This window comes from Corticium candelabrum, chromosome 6, assembly GCF_963422355.1.
Source record: "Corticium candelabrum chromosome 6, ooCorCand1.1, whole genome shotgun sequence".
Classification (NCBI taxonomy): Eukaryota; Metazoa; Porifera; class Homoscleromorpha; order Homosclerophorida; family Plakinidae; genus Corticium; species Corticium candelabrum.
The window spans coordinates 7,993,318-8,014,622 of record NC_085090.1 but is presented as its reverse complement, the minus strand read 5'-3'; the positions used below and the strand labels follow the sequence as shown (position 1 = coordinate 8,014,622).

The window sequence follows — 21,305 nt, the reverse complement described above, 5'->3', positions numbered from 1 at the left end:
AATAGGTACATGTATGTATACTCAAAGTCATTGCAACCTTTGAGAAGGTAGCACGCTACTGGTGTGGTATGATGCGTTCAGCACCTAACTAAAATGTTTTGGCAAGCAGTGTGGCATGCAAGTATGTCTTAATCTTATCTGTATTGTTGTGAGTGCTGCCCACCTCCACATGTGCCTTGTGCGTACAAACTGGAAAAGCTCTAAAAAATTAGCTGCAGTTACTGGTCTGGTGCAATGCGTTCAGCATGTTCCTAGATCTGAGCACCTACATTCAGTGGTGCTGCTGACCTGAAAGCCTTGCTGATTTCCAATTAATTAATTAGGATAACCATTCAATATAGACATTCCAATAGAGTACAAAATGCAAATTGACTGAGAACACCTACCTAAGGCTTTTACTGCTCTTTGCAGCAAAAATCGCGCAATTTGTAGTCTAGCAAGTCATTAATTAAAGAGAGTTCAACAAATGTAATGCTTCTAGTGTGTCAAACGTGTCTTGAAATTTTTATGATTTAGATTGACTGTGCACACTGTGTTTGGTAAAACTCCTTACTGAGCCTTTAACTTGTAATCTAATTCTTCCATTGCTGTGCCCATTTCATCCCAACTGATACAGCTGTGTCCCATCATGCATTCAACTGGCACACAAATGATGATTAGTAGAATACCAAATGTACACGACTGACACTGTTGCCTTACTTCTAGCAATTCTGACTGAATCTTCATCTGTTGAATGTTTCTCCAGCATCATCACCTCTTCTAGGTAAGACTTTGCTTTTTCATTGTCGTTCTGCACTCGACAGCATTCAAACAATTTCAGCAAAACTGAAACAAATAGTTGGTTAGACTAAGGAATGACACACAACAATGATTTAAGCAATCAAAATGCTACCATTAAAATAAAGTTTGAACGTTTCGTTCTTGTCTCCTGGTTGTAATTCATTAACCATCTTCTTAGCATCAAGTAAGAGACCAACTACTCTCTGCCGGTTCTGTTTCATAGCACATGCAGTGCCAAGTAGAGCCATTGCTAAACAAAATGCAACAATCGTTGCAATCAAGGAACAGTTTCAAGCAGTTGCTGGTATACCTTGAATAAGCCACGTGTGTTTGACAGTGTCTGATTCGAAATGCATGTGACTCAAAACATCATACAGCTGTGCTGACAAATAGCAAGCCTTCTCGATTTGCTGGTAAGACATCAGAATGGTACACGAACGTTTGACAACAAGCAAACAAGTCAATGCTCTTACACCAAACATCAACACATTCTTAGCCAGTGAAGACAAGTGGGGAAGAAGACGATGATACTGTTCACTAGCTTGCACATCCAACATGTCGCTACTACTTTCTGGTAAAATAGATAATAAACTGTTGCAGAGATCAGTTAGTTTACGTTCTATTTCATCTGGACGTTGTTTGATGCGCTCCCTCACTGCCGACTGAACCAGCGGATGGATGCTAATATTGCAACCCTCTGCTGTTTCATGCTTATCGGTTAAACAGTGTGAAGAGAGAGCTGAAACACACAAACTGTATGCATCGTTGGCAGATTCACTACACACAAGAGAATGAATTAGCTTCTCTGGAATGTCCCTTGAAGACAGAAATGATGCATATTCAAGAAGAGACAAAGCCTCTGGATGTTCTCTTTCCACCAAGTCAATGTCCGTTTGCCATGTGAGGTAAACCTGTTGTTCTTTTGATAAAGACATACACTGGCTTATATTTTGGACAACATCAGTATCATCGTCACTCAGATCTAGCCATTCTATTTCTATGTCATTGATATCGGCAGGTTGATTCACATTCATTTCTAGCAATTCCTGACGCAGATGACTAGCCCTGAAGTAGTGCAATAGTTTGTTGAGATCTAAAGCATAAGCCTCAAGCTTCACCTCTTCTGTTTTCAGCAGTTCGTAATATTCTTTGTAACTTAGACGTGCCTTTTGAGCAAATCTGCCTGCATGAGCAAGAGCAATTGGGAGATTTTGTATGGGAGGACTAATTGACAACTTAGTGGCTGCCACAACTTCTTCGCTGTTTAGTGGTTGATCACGCCATGTGGCTAATGCTGCAGCAGCATCTTCATCTTTCAAACCACCAAGATGAATAACACGATTAACGCCTTGCAACACAGAACAATCACCACATCGAGTTGTAACTAGCACATGCACACGAGTAGGAGGACGAGATAAGAATTTGTGCAGAAAAGAGAGATTGTCTGCACCATCATAAACCAGTAACATCTTAGAATGCTTTTCGACATGAGAGAGCAGCATTTCATTGATCTCATCTTTTGAATCTAATTGCTCATCTGCAGCAGGACGCAAAACTGTAAGCTGCAAAGAAAGACATGCCAATATAAGCATAAAAACTGTCAATAATGTCTGTCAAATTGATTACATTTTGTTTGATTGAGCCTATCAATGTTTCTTCTGATTCTGCATTGAAATACAGCACTCCATCACTATACAGATGTTTCCATAGCAATGCAAATTTGGCTGCCAAAGATGATTTCCCCACTCCGCCCATTCCTTTGATCACCTAAATAAACATGCACAATCATTAATACATATTTATTTACTTAACTTATAAATGACAAACACTTGAAAAAATTAAACAGCAAAATTTTCACCCATCTAGTAGTCCATCAATGGGAATACTACTTAGTATCTCCTACAGAACTGATATTGATATAAAAATGTCATATATTAATTATTTAACCAAACTGTCAGAGTGTAGATTTTCAGCAAGTTCTGACAACAATGCAAATCAATTATTATCTGAAGCGATAGAAAGACAGATAATTAAATAAACATACAAAGAAACAGGAAAATGTTGGTTCTTACCATAGAGAATAGAACAATTTAAATTTGACAAACTAACAAACAACCAGACAGACAGACAGGCAGACTGACAAATAGACAAACACACGAGCAGACACACAAACAGACACAAAACGAAAAGGATGAACACACAGACAAACAACCAGACCTTGTGGTCTTATGTTAAGTTAACTTCAGAACGTTTCAGTGTACTATCAAGCTATCTTATTATGCATAAGCTATCACCTCATCTAAATTCACACACACACACACACACACACACACACACACACACACACACACACACACACACACACACACACACACACACACACACACACACACACACACACCACAAAGCAAAACTCCTCTATAGGTATAAATCCAGCATGTTCTCTCCAGAATGTTGTTTTTAACATCTGCAGTTCTGCTTTTCGTCCACAAAACTGCCTATCTTCTGTCATTAGATCATTAGGAAAAGTGATACCTGCCGTGCAAAAGAACAAACTAAGCATGTCTCTGCAAAGCTTACAAAAGCAAACCGCTTACTGCCAAATGCTGCAGTTCTCTGTTGCTCTTTGACGTGCTCAAGTTCAACTTTTACAATATCTAGAGATGCCTTGTCGCCTTCGCTAATACGCCACTTGCATAACATACGATATGCTCGATGTCTTTCTACTTGATCACTTTCTAAGTGAACTTCGTTTTCTATCGTCACCACATCATGCCTGCTCATACCAAAACGTTTAGCTACATCACGCCAATCGGTGGCCACATCAGCAGACAAATCAAACAGTTGACATTCAAATGACTGAGACTCTAGAAGCAGTAGAATTATATACTATATGCATCCAAAAACATAAATGTCACACTTACTGATCATGGAAACATTCTGTATAACAAAATGTCTCAAAAATGCTGCTGATGCAACACGATGCATGTTGTAGTAGTTCAGTTTGCTGCTCTCTGTGCCGTAGTCGGATATTCCCTTCACAACAACACATAATCCATATTGCACGTTGTCAGTTGATCCGAATCTGAAACTGTCCATTGCTTCTTTCATAAAGAAATGAGCTTCTCTATCAATAGCTTTTATGTCGTCATCTCCTGTAAGTTGTGTCAACGTCTTCATCTGCCTGTCGACATCCTCTATCTCATTATGTAATGATCCAATAGATCCAAATACGACAGAAGCGGCAGCATCTTTGTCTCCACATAGAAACAAGGATTGATTTTTGGCATACGACTTTCCTTCGTTCGTTGACATATACTCAAAAATACTGCCTTTTGCATAAATCCAAGGCTCTGCTTCCTTCAGCATCTTTTCCAAAACCTCATTAATAATACGTACATTAATGCCAGAGAGTTTGGATTTTACGGCAGCAAGAAGGTCTGTCTTCCTCATACCTTCATTGTCCAAAACACATTTCAGCAATAGTTCCTTCACATACCGTGGACTGGGACAATCAGATCCAGAAGGAATGTAATCCAACCAGACAGGCTTTTCCATCTGAACGAGTTCTTCCATTGCTAATAAAATCCGGTCATCTAACTTGCAGGGATAGAGTTGATGTGTTTCATCTGACTTCTCCGACTCTCCCGACTCTGTTGTTATTGTTCTCCTGGACACCACGACTGTTCCATATTTTACTCTGCTGTTCTCGTCCTCCTTTGTGGCACAACTGCCCGTCATTGCAATCAAACCAGCAGAGAAATGTTTCGCCAAATCAGCAACAAACTTTGTAGCCTCGATGCCACCAGACTCAAACTGAGCTACCATGGCAACATCCAAAGGTGAGCCATTCCAGTTACGGCATAGATGAAGATTGTAAGGCAAATCAATGTGATCTGCTTTAAACTTGCTGTTTGTGTTATGTTCAAACACATCACAAGCAGCCATGAGATCAGATGACTGAGGACAAACAATCAGCACATCAAAATGGTCTCGTCTCTCCATCTTAATGTCAATGGCACGGTTTCAATGTTAAAGTCAATACAAAGGGAACTGTTCAATATCTTGTAATCAGAATATTTTCAACTCCACCTGCCATAATAAAATACAAAACTATTAAATCAAAGAAGTGACATATTATAACAGTAATCATACACACACACACACACACACACACACACACACACACACACACACACACACACACACACACACACACACACACACACACACACACACACACACACACACACACACACACACACACACACACACACACACACACACACACACACACACACACGCACAACCACCGCCAACAACATTGCTTTCTATTCTCCTCACATTAGGAGGTGAACTATGATAATTAGAGCCCCACATGCTTGGACACCCGAGTTGATGTCCAGAGCGACCTCCACCAGGAGCATGCCTCCACATACCCCACATACCAAGGAAGTTCAACACACCTGTGACCATCTAACTAGATAACTACGACAAAACATGCAAACATGTTAGCCTGGTGTTATAGTCGAGTCCTGCATTTACTGTAATAAACAGGCGACAACTCTTAACATTTTAGGGCTAATGTATTGTCTAGCAATTAATTAAGTGTAGCAAGTGACGTAAACTCTAGTCACAGGAATGACGGAAACAAAATTAAAATATTGGAAACTGTGCAATTATAGATATGTACTGCACACATGCTATTTATATATGTACTGCACACATGCTATTATATATGTACTGCACATATATGTACTGCACACATGCTATTGCATCGTCTCACTGACGAGCCTCTGCACAAAGCAACTAGGCCTAGTGAGATACGTAGCCTCTAGAGTGCAAAGCGACGCCAAAGCTAGTAGCAGGCAACATACACAGTAAACCATTTCATGTATTTGGTAAATTAAACTCACCAGCCTGTCGCTTTCAAGAGTTGAGCACGCACAACGTCTTCTGGACGAGCGCAATTTGATTGAAGGCCCGTACCTAGTTAATTAATTAGTTGTGCAACATGATGTGTGTGTGTGTGTGTGTGCGTGCGTGTGTGTGTGTGTGTGTGTGTGTGTGTGTGTGTGTGTGTGTGTGTGTGTGTGTGTGTGTGTGTGTGTTTGTGTGTGGTACCATAGCGCAGTTGGTTAGAGAGTCATCTAGATGGAGTGTGTACATCCGGGACCCATCAGGGTTGCAAGTTCAAGTCAGAGAGATGGCGATCTAGAGCATAATTTCCTTGGGCAAGAAACTCACACACAATTGCTTCCCTCGTGTGACTGGGGTGGCAAAGTCCCCAACTGCGACAAAGTCTATCAGCCATTGGGGTCCCGCGGTACAGCCACTGGACTTCAGACTTCTGGTGCCCATAGCATAGGTGGTGTCGCAGTCGGTGCTCCTGCGAGTACCTGGCCAGCTCCAGGAGATTGCTTAGAATGACCCATAACTCCTGCTTCGTGCAGGAACCCAACCATCCAGCTGGGGGCCTGACCATGTAACAACAGCTTCTAATCATCCATAATCCAGATATACCTCATGAGAATAGGAAGGATGTACTATTGTTTGAAACGAGAGACCCAGTAAATCCAACAGGAAAGACATATTGTCCTGTAGCTATTATTTAATTAATATTAAAGACAAACAGTCAAATATCGTGGTGCTATAATATAGTCAGTAGTGAGTGATGCATTGGTACTCAACAGACTTGCATCATTAGCAGATTGTCTTGCAGAAGACAAAAACGTCATACTGTAGTGTATTGGAATTTGAGATAAAATGTAAATCATTATTGTCTATAAAGTTAAGAATATATTTGATATCAATAAGCAGACAAAAAGCAAACAAACATATAGACATATGACAATCAGCACTAACTGTGAAATACACTTCATGAATCTTGTGACTGTATTATGCTACTAATAAGTCTATACCCTAACCTAAAACTCGAAGTTAGAGTGCTTCAGCATCCGAACTAGTCCAAGCACATTTTCGACTAAATTGAGAAAAACAATTGATATCAATAACCTTACAAGACTTACTTGCTGGCATGTCTTACTGGATGAAATCTGTAAACCTTGATGCTCTTCTGGTCTCAGAGATTGAGCAATTCTCAGTGATTCTGTGAATGTTTCCTCAGCTTCGTTCAACTGTGAAAGACCTATCTGACACAAACCGATGTCGTGCAGCGCTGAAGCACAAAATGCAGAAATAAAATCACTGGCGGTCATATCTCAACAACTTTAACTGATATCAACAAAATTTCCAATACTTTAGCTAACACCTAATAATCCATATACAAACAAACAACTGTATACCAATAGCTTTTTGTGCTGGCTGTGAAACCATTGTGGCAGCTTCAACTTTCATTTGCATGTAGAACAAATCTTTAGCTTTAGCAAAATCTCCCAAACCATATGCTTTCCTTGCTATTAGTTTTAGCGCTACATATACATGAATAAATGCATCAACAATGGAAATATTAGCAAACTAGACATCACAGAGCTCATACTAGTGGCCTTCTCATACGTAGACTTCACATCAATTCTCATGCCATATGAAGAAGCAAGATTTACCAAGACTGTAATCAGTAACTAAAGTTATTATGTACTGCAAAGCAATTAAGTAAATAAGATCTCACCAGATGGTAGATTTGGATCGGAATCCGAACAAAATAACAGTATGTTGAGACCCTTAATAAATAATTCTTGTGTTTGATGGAAGTCTTCCAGCACACGAGCCTTTCTTTTTACTGCCTGCAAATTACAAACTCCAAGAAATGCATAGCCTACAGCACAAATACAATTGAAATGCAACACACAGGTATAATAAACATTTAATACGCATATTACTGCATACATAGACCAGCTTCACGACAAGGTGGTAACTGCTTCTGTTCTCTAATTTCTATAGACTGCTCAAAATGCTTTACAGCATCAGTGGCGTTGCCCGTGAAGAAATATATTCTACCAATCAAGAAATGAGCTGAACAGAAAACATACAACCTTTAATATGATGTCATGTTGACTCAGGAATGTTATCAAACTATTAGCAATGTCCACATGATAAGACGTGTCCTCCTGCTGGTACAGCTCTAATGCTTCCTTGTAACACCTCAGAGCTTCACCTCGATCACCTCTCTCCTCATGTATGTCTCCTAATTCTCTTATTACTGCATAAAATAATAAAAAGTTAAAGAAATACCGTAAAACAAAAATACAGATACAGAACTATACTGACCAGTACATAGTCTGCTACGTGAATCAGGCATGTATGGCTCCTCGACTTTCCTGATCTCTTTCAGTTGTTCAATGCACATTTCCATGTTTCCTAATTCCCTGTTACATTTAGCAATTTGCACTTTACCTACAACAACCAGAATTAAAAACAATTCGGAAACTTCATGCAGTAGTGCACAAAATATATCAATCAATTTACGTACAATTGAAAATCTCAAAATTTTCTGATGGTAGTAAAGACTGAGTAAGAGACAAAGCTGCTTTTGCCATTTTCAGTGCTTCAGTAAGCTTGCCTTTTGATGCATTAGGTCTTTCAAGCTCACATCGACACTTGAGCATCATGACTATATACATACACATGAACAAAAACAGAATCATACATAATTTAAATGTCTTGTCTGCACTTTCATTCTACGCACAATATAACATACTAGCTAAACTCTGCCCATCTGGGTGGTAGCAAATAATTAATTAACACAAATTTTCATGGAGACAACGCAAAATCCCGGTTAACTTGTTCACGATGTACTAAATCGTTTCAAAAGTATAACTGCAAAGTAGCAGCTATTTCAACATTCCCGTTGGACATTGTCAGTTCAAAGATGTTGCTGCCTGCCCTTACTGAGTTGTCGAGAAAATTAGAAGAAATTGAGGAAATTAAATTAAGGAAATCTCAAGACGGTTGACCCTGACACTCTTCAATTAACTATAATACTAATGTCACTGCATGACTAGCACTAGATGCCTCCCATTTCACAAGCAAATAATACAAATAGTGCAAAAATTGATCTAACAGAAGCTACAAATATTACAAAATATCTCACCGGCACGACTCTCTAGATCATCATGAAATTTATTGTCAGAATCGTCTCTGAAAATCAATTTCAATGACCTATCCAATAGATCACCTGCTTTTTCAAATTCTCCAAGGAATAAAAAAGAATGTGATAATATTGTGGTCACTATATAACAGAAATCACAGTATGAGGTCAATTTAATAAACTTTTGACTTGCCACGGCATTACATTCAACAATATGCAAATTCATGATTCAAATTCTTTACCTTTGAACTGATCATATTCCTCCATATCATTTAACTTTTCCATCACTTGTTGGCATAATTTCATTGCTTCGTCTCGTTTACCCCTCTTTAAGTAGGCCTCTGCCAACGCGCATTCAACTAAAATAAGTAAACTGCCATTGCACCAAACACTACAAAGACTAAACAAATCTGTCTTTAATACCCTTAGCAAAGTCAGCTCCAAGATGTTTTCCAGAAGTTTTCATCAGCAACATCCACTCTTTCAGATAAGACTCTTCTTCTTCAAATTTCTGTAGTGTGTTATAGCAAAGATAAATACCTTGCAACACTACAACAAACGGTTAATTACAGTGAGAAAATAAAACAAAATATAAATTAAAATGTAATAATTACAGAAAATATACAAACTGCTGGCAATACAATTGGGTACTTGTAACAATGACAATAATGATCTATAAATCTGACTATCATAATCAATAAACAAAAACACGTCAAAATCTTTACAAACAATAAAATTCCAGTCTGAACAAAACTGCTTACCTCAAACTCATCAAAATAAAATTATAATTCAATTATTGATTATTTGATTATCATCACTAAATAAATATTTGCTTGTGTTGTCATCTAATCATTGCAAAAACCATACCCAGTTAATGACAAGACAACAGATATAATGTCATCAAGACAAACAACTTATAAACTTACTAAAACTGAATTAACTGACCCCTTCCCCTACCTTCAACTTAATTAATATAAATGAGTCTCAGTCAGATGCTGTCAGTTAGGAAAATGCATCAACAAATGTTTTCATACCTTCAAACGTGTCAATAAACTATCCATCATCTCTTTAGTGTAAACTACATATACTATTTATAATCACTGGATTACGTCACGTATTTCACACAACATCATATTCTGTTGTATGAACTTTCTAACTTTGTTAAATACACTATCAAATGTCTTATCTTACCATCTTTATGATGTCGATATATTTCTTCCTTCTCATCTGGTTTTAACTCATCAATCATCTTCTTGGTTTTCAGAAACAAATCTAATGCTTCATCTATCTTCTGCTTGAACAGATATGCCAAACTCATAAGATTCCTTACTAAACAAAACACAAAGTGATAACCAATACACAACACATCTGAATCAACAAGTAAAGATGAAGTTATACCTTCTATGAGCCATTCACGTTTGACCTCATGTGGCAAACTGTCCAACTGCATTACTTTGTGGTACCATTTTTCACACAAATAACATGATGTGTCATGAGGAAGGTACAGCAGAAAAGTCTCACATGTATACCTAACTACATCAAAGCAAGTTCGTATTTCTACACCATCTAGCAATACATGCTTAGCCAATGAATATGAGTGAGAAGCAAGTTGAAGTCGTACATCACTTGAAAGAGCATTAAAGTCCATTTTATTGCCCGGTAGATGAGACTTCATGTTTTTGCAAACATCAGTTATTTTACGTTCCATTTCATCTGGCTGCTGCTTGACACGTTCCAACACTGTTGACTGCACCAATGGATGAATATTCAAAGTGTAACCTTCTGATGTCTCGTGCCATTCAACTAAATTGTGTGAAGACAAAGTGGAGACACACAATCTGTATTCATAATTGGCACATTCACGAAACACAAGAGGACGAACGAGCTTCTCTGGAATGTCTCTTGAAGACAGAAATGATGCATATTCAAGTAGAGACAATGCTTTGGGATTGCCTTTTGCAACCAAGTTAATGTCCATTTGCCATGTAAGATGAGCATGACTGGAAGACTTCAAAAAGCTTCTCATAGATTTGACCAAAACTTCGCCGTATTTCTTCATATTCAATTGATCAATATCCGCATCACTCAGCTCTTTCAAATGAGCAGGTTGAGTTAAACCAGAGTTCACAAGCACGTCTCGCAAACTACTTGCTTTAAAGTAATTCAAAAGTTTGTCAAGATCTAAAGCCAAAGCCTCAACCTTCAAATGTTCGTCTCGTAATTGCTTGTAATATTCCTTATAGCTTAGATTGGCATTTCGCACATACGTGCCTGCATGAGCAAGAGCAATTGGCAACTTTTCAATAGGAGGCTCAACTGATAACTTCCTGGCTGCTACTGATTCTTGATCGTTTGATGGTTGACGACCAGACCATGTAGTTAGGGCTAATACGGCATCTGCATCTTCCAAAGAGCCAAGAGCGATAACGCGACTTACTTTCTGCAACACAAAGCAATCATCACTCCGAGTTGTGATCACCACATGAACATTTGCAGAAGAACGAGGAAGAATTTTAGGCAGCAGAGAGAGATCATCTGCACCATCATACACCAGCAGCATGTTGGAATGCTTGTAAACGTATTTGAGAAGCTCTGCATTCTTTGCTTCTAAACTCTGAACATTACAGCTCAAACCAAAGGATGTCAGCTGCAAAAACAAAACACCTCAAACAGAAAACTACCAATAATGTGTGCTAATTTGTTTACATTGCGTATCACTGAATTTGTAAGTGTTGCCAACGATTCTGCATAGAAGAATAGAACTCCATCACTATACAGATGTTTCCATAGCAATGCATATTTAGCTATCAAAGACGATTTCCCTAATCCACCCATTCCTTGAACCACCTAAACACACAAGCAATCAAAGTTTTGTCTTACACTCAAGTCACAATTATAACAATCATTCTTAAAATGGCCTTCTTGATTACATTATATTAGCATCAGCATCTGTAAAAGTTACGAAACACACAGACACATGCACACACAAAATACAAAACACTTGCTCCAACAAATACACAGTGACAAAGACAGAAAAATAGACAAATTAAAATACAAACACAACACAACACACTAGCATGCACACATGCACTCACACACACACACACACACACACACACACACACACACACACACACACACACACACACACACACACACACACACACACACACACACACACACACACACACACACACACACACACACACACACCAGCAAAGCACACCTACATCACTAAGCCCACAAACGTGCACTGAATTAACACATACCACACAGCAATATTCCTTTATTGGAATGCAGGGATCATTTCCCCACAGCGTTTCCTTCAAAATCTGCAACTCTGCTTCTCGTCCACAGAACTGCTTCTCTTCTCTCAGTTCATTAGGCAAAACTATTCCTGCAAGAGTAAAATGTAAACTTGATTTTCTCAAACAAATATGATTGAGTAACGTCATTACCATCAACTGCTTTAGGCTTCTTGTGTTCTTGGACGTATTTGAGCTCAGCTTTCACTTTGTCTACAGATGCATTGTCTCCTTCTTTGGAATGCCACCTGCACAACATGAGGTAAGCTCGTTCTCTCTTTGTGTGAATTTCAATTTCAATCATTTTCGTTTCATAGACGCTCATGCCAAGACGTTCAGCCACATCACACCAATCACCAGCCACAAATGCAGAAACATCAAACAGCTGACTCTCAAGTGATTGAGACTCTACACCCAAAGCATATATAAAGTCACTTGTGTGTAAACAATTGTCAACAACTCTACTTACTGATAATGGAATTCTTCTGTGTAACAAAATGCCTCAGAAATGCTGCAGATGTGGAAGCAGCGTGTACTTTGTAATAGTTCAGCTTGCTACTGTCAGTTCCGTAGTCAGATATTCCCTTCATCACAACAGGTAATCCAGGACTGAAGCTGTCTGTTGCTTGTTCCATAAAGAAATGAGCCTCTCTGTCAATGGCCTTTATGTCATGATCTGCCATATGTTGCTTCAGTGTTTTCATCTCCTTGCCGAGATCCTTTACCTCATTGGTCACAGATCCAATGGATGCAGACACAGCAACAATGGCATGGTCTCCACGTGGGAAGGAAGGTTGATCATTAGCATAATGCTTTCCTTCATTTGTTGCCTTCAGAAGTTTGCCTTCTGAACAGATCCAGGATTTGGATTCTTCTAAAACCTTTTGCAAAACCTCATCAAGTGAAAGCATTTCAATGCCAGGAAATTTGGATCTAACAGTTGTTAATAAATCTTCCATCACGATACCTCCTGCATTGACTAAAACAGACTGCAGCAACAGCTCCTTCACATATCGTGGACTGGGACGATACAATTGGCTGGGAATAAAGTCTACCCAGCTAGATTCCTTTGTAGCAACAAGTTCATTTATTGCTGGTGAAATCTGCTTGTCTAATTCCTTATAAAGAGCACGAGGTTCAAATGTTTCATTTGCCTTCTCCAATCCTCCCGACTCTGTTGTTGTTCTGTTGGCCACGACAACAGTCCCATATTCCATTCTGTTGTACTTGTCTTCTTCTGCAGCACAAATGCCAGTCATTGCAATCAAACCAACAGAGAAATAATTTGCCAAATCAGCAACAAGATTCATTGCACCGATACCACCAGACTCCACTTGTGCTACCATCGCAACATTGAGAGGCAAATTATTCCATTCACGACATAGATAAAGACTGCAAGAAAGATCAGTGTGAGCTTCTTTAAACTTGCTGTTTGTTTCGTGTTCGAATACATAACGTGCAGCCTCCAACTCTGACTGTTGAGGACAAACAATGAGCACATGAAAATGATCTCGCCTTGCCATCTAAATATCAATAAAACATTTGAATTACAAGAACAAAAGTGAACACAACTATTCAATAAAACTCGAACTTCACCCCAGCCCAATTAATGCATTAACTAATTAATCACAAATAGTATTAGATTAATACTATTTGTGATTTAGTGCATTAATTAATTACACGAAATAGAGAATGATCATAAAACAAAACTAGTGATGCTCCTCAGTCTTAATCTCTACACTCCCTATTTAGCTGACAGATTGACCAACTTAGCTAGAAAGACTGGCATTATATTCATTTTACTTTCATGAATTAGAGATCTAGAGCTAGCTGATCATTCAAGAAACAGAGTTTCCAATTGCACGTGAATAACAAAAACAGCAAGCTGATCATCATATCAGCATTACCTACTAATTAATTCCAACATGTGCATAAAAGTCATGCATCTATATCCATGCAGGTGCACAAGCAGCAGTCATGCATGTGGTGCACAAAGAATGACTATAGGGTCTTGTCTCAATCATTCTTGGTGCACCACATGTGACGCTGCTTGTGCAACCAAACACTGATGTAGCTAGCACTGTAGTACCGTGAGCTTTACCAAGAAACTACAGCATAACTTGCTACAACATAATAAATCAACTGCAGTCAAGCTGCATGCATGATTGAGTGTTGAGAGAAATAAAAAAAAGATACATGCCCCAATGCCAATACACAATGCAGCTTAATTATTCCAGCTGCAAGTGTCAGGTATAGGAAACATCAAGGCAATTAATTAAACATCAAGGCAAACATCAAGGCAATTCAAAATCAAGACAAAAATCGAGGCAAACATCAAGGCAATTCAAAATCAAGACACAAATCAAGGCAAACATCAAGGCAATTATATGTAGCAATTACAAATCAAGGCAAACATCAAGGCAATTATATGTAGCAATTAATTAAGATACCATATGCACAAACTTAATTTTAATTAAGGTGAGGAGAAATGCAAAACACGCGGATTTCAACAACATGCATGCTTTGCATGCCTACTGTATGTAACAAGATGCATGCTTTGTGTACTGTACTGTACTGCGTGCTTGACCTCTGATGGTATTTAGATAAGTTACTCAATCATGCAAATAACAAAAGATACTTCATGGGCAATCCCAGCCTTCCTAGGATTTCTAGATAAGTTGCAGAGATGCGTTTCTGGCATCAAAATTAAGCCACCAAAAATCTGCTTTGCGTATTCATAATCCTCCCGTTTCACCCTCCTCCACTGCCTAGCTGCACGCGCTATGCAAGAACTGTAGGAATAGGAGAAGTGCCCAAGCACAACGGTAATCCGCGACTGTGGTGCCATATTGCACAGCTAGGTCTCTTGATACTTCGCTATCATAATATAAACGGATGTAGGGCTCAGATAGGCTGTTTCAGCAGAACCACGTGTGTAAATCTAAGATCTAGACAACAAACTATTGCAAGTTGCGTGCTTCCTAGAAAAGAGAATCGAGTCCTAATTGCCATCTCAAGACTGTCATCAGGAAGAAATCCGGTAAAAATGTAGTTAAATGCAACTGGCAACGCACACGGCAAGTCAGTTGACAGTTCAAGGTATGGCACTGACACGTCGTAGGCCTGTAGCTAGATATACAATGTACATTGGACCTACCTGTCTGTATCTTGTACTGTGTACGTCCAGTTACAAAACGCATCCACTTGAAACTCGATGTTCAGTCGTCCGCCGTCAAATCTGCACTGCTGCTGTTCACCTACTGAGTGGGCTGATCTACACTGCGCGTTCCATGCAGATACGCCTCTTATTTAAGTGGACACTTCCTCTCTTCTGCTCCTCCTCCTAGGACCTCCAGCTGCGTGCTTTGTTGGTCGCCTGCAAGTATGTTCGGCTTCCTTTCCTCTAGAGCATTATGCATGCACGTCTATACCCTCGTCATGTGATGTGAGTATGTACTCAACCTTTGAGAAGGCATACGTATATACACAGTAGTTGCAGTTACGGGTGTTGTAGATAACTAGTAGGGCATGTTGTCTGCTGTACAGCAGAATCAGAGCAATTCTAAATACGCATGCAAGACCTAGAAACTCAACTGCCTCTTCAATGTGCCAAACACTTGCAAGCTGTGTGCTTTCTATTGTTGTCGCGTGCAAGCTAGTACAGCGCATGGTGTGTGTGTGGGCATCGGTCTCGATCTTGTCTACCCACGTATATTGTGAGCATGCATGTGCTGCCCACCTGAACATGTGAGTTGTGTATGCACAATCTGAGAAGGTCTAAAATATTGTAGTTACTGGTGTGAAGTGATGCATGCAGCATGTTCCTAAATCTGAAGGAACACAAGAGTACATCTAGTGGTACTGACCTGAAAGCATTAATTGCTAGCTGACCCCCAAGACAATCATGTCAGTATGCTACACACTCAGTGTATGAAACGTCCATTCAATTCTCTATTTTGCTTTTGTAAATAAAATAAAAATCAAGAATTAAATAAAATTGAATACACATTGTCATGAATCATTTTTGTTTGCAATTAGACGATTGCAATTAGATTGATTGAGCACACCTACTTATGCCTTCCGCTATAGATGTGGCCCAGGACAACTCCATTTCAGCAAGGCATAGGTATACACTGTTTTTAGCAGTATATTTCGATCTTATCGAAACAATTACAGTTGCGGTTCCCTCTGTTTTAGAAATCACACTTTGTCGCACTATCACACTAACAACAACAACAACAACAACAACAACAACAACAACCACCACACTCAAATTGCTTTCTATTCTTCTCACATTTCACATTAGGAGAAAAATATGTGCAGGTTTCGGTTTCCATTGTATAAATGCCGTTGTGTTTCCAGTGTCTAGATATATATGAATCTAGTGTGCAATTCTAAATGTACTAGCATGCACATGCTAGTACAGGGCAAGGCGCCGCCAAAGCTAGTAGCAGGCAACATATATACACAGTAAACCATTTCATGTATTTAGTAAATTAAACTCACCTGCCAGTCGCTTTCAAGAGTTCAACACGCACAACGTCAGAACGAGCGCAATTCAGTTGAAGTCCCGTATGTGATAATGAATTAGATTAATTAGTAGTGTATTTGTTCAAGACGTGGGCACACTCTAGGGGCACGTTTTAGGCAAAGCAATCTATAGAAGGTCGTATGTTAGAAGTTTTCAGTAATCCCAAACCGTGTCTCCTCTCCTAGTGCGCACCACGTGTTTTAGCACGTGCTCTTTGTGACCATTGCATCATTAGCAGATTGCCTTGCATGAAACAAAACCGTCATACTGTTGTGTATTGGAATTTGAGACAAAACTTATCATTATTGTCTATAAAGTTTAGAATATATTTGATATCAATAAGCAGACAAAAAGCAAACAGATATATCGACATACTAGGATCCATGGCCCGTCCTTCGTAGTCTCGCGTAGCCAGACCCCTTTCCGCCGCGGCCTCCCCGGCGAAATGGGATATTCGATCGCTCGAAGCTTTGCGAAGGACGACGGTGCATACGTTCTACACGGGAGTAGTCTGGGCGTGTGTTCGAATAAACGGGAATGTGTAGCGTTTGCGTCATCGAGAAATTTTACGCGGAGGTCGATCCCTTGAGAGGGGACCCGGTGCATTATTTTTTTTTATTTTTTTACACAAACTTTCTCCTATGCGTGCCAAGTGTGCATGCCGATTTCGGTTGCGACCGGACAAAAGACGTGGCCCCCAAACGCGAACACACACACACACAGACAGACAGACAGACAATTTGAGCTTTATATAGTAGATGACAATCAGCACTAGCTGTACAATACACTTTATGAATCTTGTGACTGTATTGTGTTACTAATAAGTCTGTACCTTAATCTAATGTTCTAAAAAAAAGTACTTCAGCATCCGAACTAGTCCAAGCAGATTTTTGACTAAATGTAGAAAAGCAATTGATATCAATATGACTTTACATAGACTGACATGCTGACATGTCTTACTGGATGAAATCTGTAAACCTTGATGCTCTTCTGGTCTCAGAGATTGAGCAATTCTCAGTGATTCAGTAAATGTTCCCTCAGCTTCATCCAACTGTGAGAAACGTCTCTGACACAAACCGATGTCATGCAGCGCTGAAGCACAAAATACAGAAATAAATCACTGCTGGTCATATCTAAACAATTGTAATTAATATCAACAAAATTTCCAATACTTGTAGTTAATTAACTATAAACTTAATTATAAATCATTGTCTATTAATTTAATGAAAAGCACTAGTGCCATATGACCACACACATTGTATGTGTGTCATATGAGCACACACAATGTATTGTTATTGACATGTAGCCAATGTTTGTACCTCTACTGTACAACTCTTCAATTATTGTCTATTAATTAAAAGTGGGTCAGTGCAGTAAATTCGTGCAGCAACACCGCTGTTGCAATAAATATCTAGACGGCTATAGTGAGAGATAATTAAATGCCTTCCCAGTAAATGTGAACCTCTAGGAATTAGAAAGATGAATGACCTATTACAGACATACAGACAATGATTGTACAGACAGGATGGGTGTAAACAAACCAGACAAAGAAAGTGAAGCAGCACCTAGTGAGGGATGCCATGCCAGGAGAGCAGCACGCAGGAAGCTGACATATGCCAGAGACTGCATGGGAGACCAATTTGCCTAAAGGCAACTCCTCAGTTTAGGTTCATTCAATACCATGCACCTAAAGATAATTGTTAAGAAGTGAGTGAAAAAGGTCAGTGGGTCTTTCAGCCATTTAAATTTTTTATTTTTAAGTTTAAATTTTTCAATTTTTAGTATTTAAATTCTTAATTTTTATTTAACATTTCCACTTTACATTTTCAAATTCTAATCTTTAGAAAATCAAAATTTAAATTTTTATTATTTCAAATTTATAAATTTTAGGTACAGTATATTAGAAATTGCTTTGACACAAGTGCAGTGTTTCTACTTGTACTGTACACATGCATGACCTAATTAATGTACGCGCACGTGACTCTTGTCATGCACAGCGCCAATTGCAAGACAACTGAAGAGTTGTACAGAAGAAGTACAAACATTGGCTACATGTCATCCACAAATCAGCAGCAATAACAATACATTAAGTGGTTAATCTGCTGCATACATTCAAAATCAATTACGTTTACTGTCTACAAAATCATATTGGCTAAAACAGAACGCAAAGCTGCAGCTGCATGGTGTGCCACAAATTACAGCAAAACAGCAAAGACAGCCTCGATCATTGTGCAAGCTAGCTGTAGTCTATGCCTGAATCGATAAATGCAGTGAGTCCAACAACAACAGAGATACGCATGACTGCAGCCATAGTCATCTCATGCTGTATCTGTAAAGTAGACACAAACAACATTGTTTCATGTATCACGTCATTCCATATACTGTGTATATATATATATATATATACACTGGTGTGTGTGTGTGTGTGTGTGTGTGTGTGTGTGTGTGTGTGTGTGTGTGTGTGTGTGTGTGTGTGTGTGTGTGTGCAGGTGTAATTAATGTGTCCACGTGTCCGTGTGTGTGTGTGTGTGTGTGTGTGTGTGTGTGTGTGTGTGTGTGTGTGTGTGTGTGTGTGTGTGTGTGTGTGTGTGTGTGTGTGTGTGTGTGTGTGTGTGTGTGTGTGTGTGTGTGTGTGTGTATTACATGCTCTACAGTACAAGTCATACACACATACATACACATATATCTATACCTTCAGTGTAGGGATTGTTGATAACATTTCAGAAACCGAACTAGTCCAACTAGATTCTTGACTAAATAATAAAGTCATCAAGACGACATCACATATTAACTTGCAGACAGATTACTGTATAGCATCTGTAGATCTTCAAGCTCTTGTGGTCTTAGCGATTGCATAATTTTCAGTGTCTCAGTGAAAGTCTTCTCAGCTCTGTCCAACTTTGACAGACGCATCTCACACAAACCGATGTCGTGCAGCACTAAAATACAAAGAACAGAAAATCAATTCCAATCACATCCGACCAACTTGTCAACACAATTTCTAATGCATGTAATCTGATGGCATGTCCACTGCAATCAGTGACGACCCTCTCAGTGTATGTAATTTAATTATACATTATCTCTTGTTTCATCAAGTGTGCTTAACTTAATGAAAAGCACCAGTGCCATATGAGCACACACACACACACACACACACACACACACACACACACACACACACACACACACACACACACACACACACACACACACACACACACACACACACACACACACACACACACTCGTTGAGTATGCATGTACGCATGTATAAATGTATGTATGTACGTGTGTATAAATGTATGTATGTACCTACGTGTGTAGCCTCAAATCTGTCTCGTGCAGGTGTGAGTGCGTGAGCGTGTCATTTCTGTTGGGCCTAATACATTCCTGGGTGCCAAACAAAGGCATCAGCCTTGCCCACACCTGACAAAGCAATACACGTGTTGCATGCAAAGATGCAAACAGCTGCATACCAATAGCTGTTGACTGTGACGACGCTGTCTTTGAATGCCGGACCACTTTTTCTACTTGGAGTAACTGTTCAGCTCTGGCGTAATCTCTACAAGCATATACTTTCCTGGCCACCAATCTTAGCTCTATACACAGTTAAGCTCATTAACGGTATCTACAGCACAACAACTAAACATTGTAGAGCTCGTACTATCAGCTTTGTCCAAGTCTTTAAAACTCTTATGATCAACTGATATCCCACACAGCCCACCAAGACCCTCCAAACCTGTGATCAATGACTATGATTAATACCAACCAATATTTTGTGTACAACATGCAGATATGATTTCACCTTTAAGCGTATATTGATAATGATCTTGACGCGATGAAAGTACTACAATGCATTTAGTAAATGCATCTCGAGCTTGTTCTGCTTGCTCCATCTTTGAAGACGTTGCTGCGATACGAGAATGAGTGCCTGGACCTTTAGGATGGCCTGCACGTAGCAACTGAACGTGACAAGCTCCAAGATCATAATAAGCTAGTAAACAAAGTCACAAGTAAACTTGACAAGCAGTCTTGCTGTAACAATAATACTTAATAGACACACACACACACACACACACACACACACACACACACACACACACACACACACACACACACACACACACACACACACACACACACACACACACACACACACACACACACACACACACACTCACTCACTCACTCACACACACACACACACACACACACACACACACACACACACACACACACACACACACACTCACTCACTCACGTGCGTGCACGCGTGCACACACACACACACACACACACACACACACACACACACACACACACACACACACACACTGTGTACTACATACCCTGACCAGTTGAAATATTGGACATCAGCTGCTCCTGTTCTCGAATGTCGACAGACTTCTTAAAATGCGGCAGAGCTTCAACATAATTGTCCATCCGCCGGTAAACATCACCAAGAGACAAAAATCCTACATAAAATATGTAACATCAAAACACAATTTGTTAAGACCCCTAGTGTTATCAAACCATCAGCGATATTCAAATGATGTGGAGGGTTCTGTTGTTGCTGTAGATCCAATGACTTCTTAATCCACTCAATGGCTTTACTGAAATTGGACACACGAGTATATTCTAC

The 21,305-nt window shown here is 39.4% G+C and overlaps 3 protein-coding genes across 6 annotated transcripts in view; all 3 read right to left on the bottom strand.

Annotated features, from left to right (window-relative positions):
• Positions 1-305: 305 nt before the first annotated feature.
• On the bottom strand, positions 306-5,761 carry LOC134181195 (uncharacterized). 2 transcript variants are annotated; one of them, XM_062648424.1, is made up of 10 exons: positions 5,697-5,761; positions 3,705-4,872; positions 3,378-3,647; positions 3,182-3,315; positions 2,407-2,547; positions 1,254-2,342; positions 1,091-1,190; positions 893-1,030; positions 700-825; positions 306-638 (listed from the first exon to the last, which is right to left on the bottom strand). In XM_062648424.1, the coding sequence occupies exons 2-10, from the start codon at positions 4,783-4,785 to the stop codon at positions 550-552; spliced, it is 3,168 nt and encodes a 1,055-aa protein (XP_062504408.1). In that variant the 5' UTR covers positions 4,786-4,872; positions 5,697-5,761; the 3' UTR covers positions 306-549. The 2 variants fall into 2 exon arrangements, with proteins under 2 accessions (XP_062504408.1, XP_062504407.1); XM_062648423.1 differs by having other exon boundaries at positions 1,091-2,342.
• Positions 5,762-6,556: 795 nt separating this feature from the next.
• Positions 6,557-15,383, bottom strand: LOC134181184 (uncharacterized). Of its 2 annotated transcripts, none has more exons than XM_062648406.1 (19): positions 15,290-15,383; positions 12,602-13,655; positions 12,286-12,540; positions 12,097-12,224; positions 11,534-11,674; positions 10,226-11,474; positions 10,019-10,156; positions 9,251-9,376; positions 9,070-9,186; positions 8,831-8,968; positions 8,210-8,350; positions 8,008-8,133; positions 7,814-7,939; positions 7,627-7,752; positions 7,409-7,555; positions 7,280-7,348; positions 7,086-7,211; positions 6,827-6,958; positions 6,557-6,763 (listed from the first exon to the last, which is right to left on the bottom strand). In XM_062648406.1, exons 2-19 carry the CDS (start codon positions 13,653-13,655, stop codon positions 6,708-6,710), a joined length of 4,395 nt encoding a protein of 1,464 aa, XP_062504390.1. In that variant the 5' UTR covers positions 15,290-15,383; the 3' UTR covers positions 6,557-6,707. The 2 variants fall into 2 exon arrangements, with proteins under 2 accessions (XP_062504390.1, XP_062504391.1); XM_062648407.1 differs by having other exon boundaries at positions 7,627-7,733; positions 7,858-7,939.
• Positions 15,384-18,714: 3,331 nt separating this feature from the next.
• The window catches only part of LOC134181231 (uncharacterized), a 3,963-nt gene continuing 1,372 nt past the window's right edge, over positions 18,715-21,305 (bottom strand). For both annotated transcript variants that reach the window (XM_062648472.1, XM_062648473.1), the window contains 8 exons: positions 21,197-21,305; positions 21,013-21,138; positions 20,469-20,657; positions 20,328-20,402; positions 20,140-20,262; positions 19,471-19,602; positions 19,356-19,416; positions 18,715-18,992 (listed from right to left, as the gene is read on the bottom strand). The exon at positions 21,197-21,305 is cut by the window's right edge and continues 17 nt beyond it. In XM_062648472.1, coding sequence (XP_062504456.1) covers positions 19,358-19,416; positions 19,471-19,602; positions 20,140-20,262; positions 20,328-20,402; positions 20,469-20,657; positions 21,013-21,138; positions 21,197-21,305 — 813 coding nt within the window. In that variant the 3' untranslated portion in view covers positions 18,715-18,992; positions 19,356-19,357. The remainder of the gene's footprint in view (positions 18,993-19,355; positions 19,417-19,470; positions 19,603-20,139; positions 20,263-20,327; positions 20,403-20,468; positions 20,658-21,012; positions 21,139-21,196) is intronic.